At 38.1% G+C, this 5,738-nt stretch overlaps 1 protein-coding gene across 1 annotated transcript; it reads left to right on the top strand.

Annotated features, from left to right (window-relative positions):
* The first annotated feature begins 607 nt into the window (after positions 1–607).
* LOC131479988 (transforming acidic coiled-coil-containing protein 3-like) lies at positions 608–1,267 on the top strand. Its single transcript, XM_058662278.1, has one exon. The coding sequence runs from the start codon at positions 872–874 to the stop codon at positions 1,265–1,267; it is 396 nt and encodes a 131-aa protein (XP_058518261.1). The 5' UTR covers positions 608–871.
* Positions 1,268–5,738: the final 4,471 nt, after the last annotated feature.

Genomic DNA, 5,738 nt, shown 5'->3' with positions numbered 1-5,738 from the left:
TTCAGCATTATAATTATGGGTCTTTATAGGCCCCATTTTTTATTCTTGGGTGATTGTGAGATTGTTTCTGCTATCAGTATTGTAAACTCTGTTGCATCTACATTAGCTTTACTGGACTTCAGTTCTTAGCAAACAAATAATCGCTGATGATGACACCTGATGCCTCTGTTCCCCCAAGCCACAGAGGTTGTAGTAAATGCATACTTACCACAGGTCATAAAAATAGTCTTCAGGGATTTTGTTTAATTGACTTTAATTCTGAAATGCCTAGGAATGACTATTCTCTAAAATGAATCAACTCATTATTGTAAATTACAAAAAGAACAATGGTGTAGAGTATAAGTTGTGCTTAGTCACAGGAAATACATTCTTAAGATACCAGAGCAAAGAGTGTTAAAAATGTCGTGAGCATGTCAGTGGGAAGAAAGAAAGAGCATAGCTCCCCTCCCAAAGAAACCCGGGTAGACTCTATTCCTTCTGATTGTCAGAGCTGCTGTTGAATTTGTTTGCAATCGCCAGCAGAGTGCAGGAATACATATAAGGATGAATTATTGATTTTCACTTGCATTATGATTGGAACAGTTTCGCAGCTTATTTTCAAGTGCCTGTGGGGCCCGTTGTGGACGTGCTGCAGTATAGCCAGCAGGAACTGGATGCTGCGGTGGAAGCGGCACACAGGGAGAGCCAGGAACTGAGGCGCAGGTGTGAGGAGCTGCAAGCCAAGAACCTGGAGATGGGGAAGATCATGGATGGGTTTGAGGCAATGGTCTACCAGGCAATGGAGGAGGGGCAGAAGCAGAAGGAGCTCGCCTAGGCTGAGGTGCAGAAGGTTCTGAAGGAGAAGGCCTTGCTCACAGCCGACCTGAGCTCCATGGAAAAGTCCTTCTCCGACCTCTTCAGGTGCTTTGAAAAGCAGAAGGAGGCGATCGAGGGCTACCACAAGAACGAGGAGGTGCTGAAAAAGTGCGTGCAGGATTACCTGGCGAGGATCGAGAAGGAGGCGCAGAGCTACCAGGCGCTGAAGGCCCAGGCCAGTGAGAAGCTGCAGCTGGTCAATGAGGAGCTGGCGCAGGTGTGCAGCAAGGCCCAGGCAGAGGCCCTGGCCTTCCAGGCCAGCCTGCGCAAGGCCCAGATGCAGATCGAGTCCCTGGAGAAGGCTGTGGAGCAGAAGGGGCGAGAGAACGAGGAGCTGACCCGCATCTACGTCGGCCTCATCTCCAAGATGGAGAAGATCTCGGGTGCTGCTGCTGGGCAGGATGCTGAATAAAGCTCCCTGAAGTCACAAAACAAACAAACAAACAAACAAACAAAAAATACTCTTTTTATTTTCATGGCAATAAATGCAAACATCGGTTTAATTTATCTCTTCAAGTGAGTGAGTCCATGATAAATTGTGTTTAGAAGAAAACTAACACATTACTCATTAAAATCAGCAAATGAAGAGCTATTGATTGAATAGATTCTTCCAACATGTCACAACTTAAAAATAATATTTTCCAGTGAAACAAATAAAAAAATGATTTATAGAACATGAACAAAACTTGTAGAATATTTAAAATACAATAAATCTTTTAAAATTGACAATAAACAAACCTCCTGGAAAATATTATTGACAGTGATTGAGGGATATATTTTTTTCATTGAAATTCTACTTGCATCATTATGAGAATTTTGGCTTAATGATATTAAACTCTTTGCTTCTGTGACCTCTCCCCGTTTCACCATTCCTGTCACGTAAGAAAAAAGCGACATCCCACAGTGTCCTCAGCTAAGCTGCGATACTCTAAAAGCACTCACCCTACCTACCTTTTTGTCTGCGGTATCCTCTGTAGTGCTGAAGAGCTCTTGTACCTTCCTTCTACTGCTTAGGAGACAATACTTTCAAAGAGTAACTAGGATAGCTATTGGCCACAAAGTAGACCCCTCAGGGTTGGGCAGCTGTTTGAAACCTTCTGGTCCCAACCTGCAGGAGGATTTGATCTTTGGGGATTTTATTTAATGAGGATGCTGAAAGGCTTACAGCTTTAGAAATTCACCTGTCCAAAATAGGCACATTTTTACCAGAGTGCTAAATCAAAACTATTTCAGTATGCTCTCCCTAGAAAAAAGACATGCTTTCTTTTTCATCCAGCTGAGAGATGAGGCTCACCAACTTGGAAACACACACTTAGAGAAAGGCTAATATCTGACAACTCATTTTATCAGCAATGCCAGCAACTCTCTTTTTTCTGGGATGAAAGGATTAATTGGATACAGACCACACTTAATAAAAAAATCTGTCTATTCAAATGTAAGTCCTACTGGTAAAGTAAGTGCGTGATCAAATTCATCACACCCTAATACAATAAAGATGGTATGCAATTTGTTTATATCTTCACTGTGCAGGCTAAAATGAATGATTCAAAAGTATAGCTATCTTCTGAAGTGATACACAGTATGAAAAGGTATAAATAATGAGGGATGCTATAAAACATGGTTAGCCTTTTTTATGATCAACGTTAAGTTATTATGAGGTTAAAATGTACCAATGTAACTAACCAATACTTTATGTAATACTTTATGATAATCATAAAGCAAAACTTTGGAAGAGATAAAAATGTAGAATATCAAAGTGTAAGACTGCAGAAAGAATTCTGATCACCAGAAAGAGAAAAAAGAAATCAACAGTAAGTGAAGAGTCAAAAGTAAAGGCTGGAAGCCAAATTCCATACAAATGGAATACAAAAATGGAGCAGGCCTAGATACGTTTACAGTTGAAAATACAATTGAAAGTTGTACAAGAAGAAAGCACACAGAAATTAAATATGTAATGCAATAACCAATGGATTAAAGATTGAGAAATTTTAAAAATCTTAAGACAAAAATAGAAAGAATATATCAAATCTTAAGAAATTCAGAAAAAGTAGTTTTAAGAGGGAGTTTGTAGCAATAAATGTCAAAACACACACACCAAGGGAGAAGGAAGATGCAGAGAAGGTGAAGCATTTCAAATAGAGTCTGATTGTGCAACTTCAAAAAACTAGAAAATGAACAAACTAAATCCAAAAGGAAATAATAAATATCAGAACAAAAACGTGAGCAGAAAAAATTAGAAAAGAACAATGTAATTAATAATTGGATTTTTGGAAAAAATGTGCAAAACTGGACAAATCTTTAGCTAGACTAACAAAAAGTATAGACAATGTAAGATCAGAAATGGAGGAGAAAATATTAATCTTTATATCACATCAAAACAAAGAATCGTGGATAGTTGTTATAGCTAATATATTTCAGCAAATGATATAGCCCTTAAAATTTTTTCTTAAACGTGTAAAATCTGCCAAATATGAATTTTGAAGACACAGAAAATCTGAATAGAACAAGAATGAGTTAAGAGACTGAGACAGTAATAGAATTTCCCAACAAAGACAAGCACAGGACATAGTGGCTTCAATGCTTGTTTCTAGAAAACATTTAAATAAATAACATCAATCCTCCTAAAATGATTCTAAATAATTAAATCAGTAATACATAAGGTATTTTCTGTGAGGAGTGTTACTCCAGTATCAAAGCCAAGGATTTTACAGGAAAAAAAATTAAAGGTTAATATCTCTGATGGACATTGATGAAAAAATCTGCAACAAAATGGAAGCAAACTGAATTCCTCAGCACTTTGGGAATGTCATTCACCCTGACCAAATAGGATTTCTACGGGTGACTTACACTATTTTCCTTTGTAGGAAAGTCTCATCAAGTGCCATGAAGGAAGTTCCATGTTCTGAATTCATTTGTTGTATAAGAATGGGAGTGGCTTATTTAGTTGTATGATTTTAGCTATAGAAGCAGGTCTGCATTTTTCTCTTATAAATATATCACTTTATTCCTTCTGTTAATTATATATGCATGAACAATGACCTGCTTCTTACCAGGAGCTGTGTCTAGTATGAAATAGTTTGCAAACTTAACGCACATGTAGATTAGGCAAACACTGAGAACATAAAGTGGTAAATATTACAATAAAGAAAAATGCAAAGACAATGGAGTATAGAGCAAAAACTTTAACCTGATTATTGGGGATGCAGAACTGGGGCAAAGAAAGATTGCTGAAGAAATGGTGTTAGAGTGACACCTGAAGATCCTGCATGTGTTAGCTGTGGTGGGACAGGAGGAAAGAAAAGGTAAGAACAGAGTGGGCAGGGGGGATGCTTGAAGGCAGAGATGGCACATGGGAGCTGCCTCCATCATTTACTATTGGTTTGACCTTGGTCAGCCACTTAATCCACTTTGAACCTCAGTTTATGTAGAAAAATGTGAATAATAATAATACTCAATCTCTCATTAATGAAAGTGAGACACTATTTGAAAAATTATGTCATTGTTACCGAATGACAGAAATTCAATGTCAGCAATGTGCTGAAGTTCATTAGAATGTGCTGGAAGACTTTTTCGGATGCAGGCACCTGGCTAAGTCTCAAGATCAAGCGAAATCAGGTATTCAAATGACAAAAACATTACTGCTTCTCCCACGTGAGAATGTTACATCTTACATGAGATGTTACTTCTCTCCCACTGAATGCCAGCTTTTTATATATAATGCATTATCATGACATTTCTTAGGTTTGTGTATTTGGACATAAATTACTCAAATACAGTTGGCTTGGCATTCCCCCAGTGCTGGTGCCGAATTCCTCAGAAAAAGAGACCCAGCCCATTCCAACTGCTGCCAAAGAGTAGGGTGACAGTATATACTCACACAAATGGCTTCTGGAGTGTCTTTGATGGTGGAGGTAGAGATTCCAGGAGGGGAAGAAATTTGAAGTGTTCGTAATTCTTTACTGTGTGCTCACTGTGGTAGCACATATCCATAATTTTTGGTTGTAAGAATTAAAGTTGTATATCTTTACTGCCTATCGACTGTATATCATGTACCATGTGAAAGATCAGATGCAATATAGAATTAAATTTTAATCTGGTGTCATTTTCATATCACAGATGATGAAACTGATCTATAAAGGGGTCACTTGTTTAAGCACCACATAGATATTAAGGTGAGAATCCAAGTTTGTCTGACCCAGCGTTTGGCCTAATGGCCATTATGGGCATGTCATTTAATATCATCTTTCTGTCATACACCACATTTCCACTTCCCTTCACTGACTGGAAAAATCTGAACGTTGGTGAGGTGGAGAACAATTTGTTCCTCTCTCCCACTCCGAGTTCAGGCCAGTCAGACGTTGCAGGTATTCTCCCTTCAACGGCAGAGCCAGAGCTGATGGTAAAGACAGGAATTCTTTAGATGTTGTAGGTCACACAACTTTGATCCTCTTCTGTTTCCCATTTCTATATTATTCTTCTCTTTCCAACAGAGTACAAAATAACATGTCTTTAATGTTAAAAACTGACATAACCTGTGGCGGTGTTAGTACTCACCTAAACCTATAGATCTTGCTAGAATTGAAAGGGAAATGTTTCCATGATTCTAAAAATGGAAGTGAAGAGATTCTGGTAACAATTTTTAAAAAGATTTATTGTATTATCTAAAGGCAAAGTTGCAGACAAAGGGGGACACAGAGAGAGTCTGATAACAAAATGTTTCAAAGGTGCATCAGTAACTGTAAACTTATCACAGATTAAGGAAAGAGCCAAAAATGACTTGACTCTAGATTTCCTGGTTAGCGTTTCCCAATAGTTGGTTGTACTGCCTCCTGATGTTCCTTGAGATTCTAAATGAATCAAAACCTTCAGTTCAGTCTCCTTAT

The sequence above is a fragment of the Ochotona princeps genome, chromosome 4 (assembly GCF_030435755.1).
Source record: "Ochotona princeps isolate mOchPri1 chromosome 4, mOchPri1.hap1, whole genome shotgun sequence".
Taxonomy (NCBI): Eukaryota; Metazoa; Chordata; class Mammalia; order Lagomorpha; family Ochotonidae; genus Ochotona; species Ochotona princeps.
The sequence above is the reverse complement of the archived record's forward strand: the minus strand, read 5'-3'. Positions and strand labels throughout refer to the sequence as shown.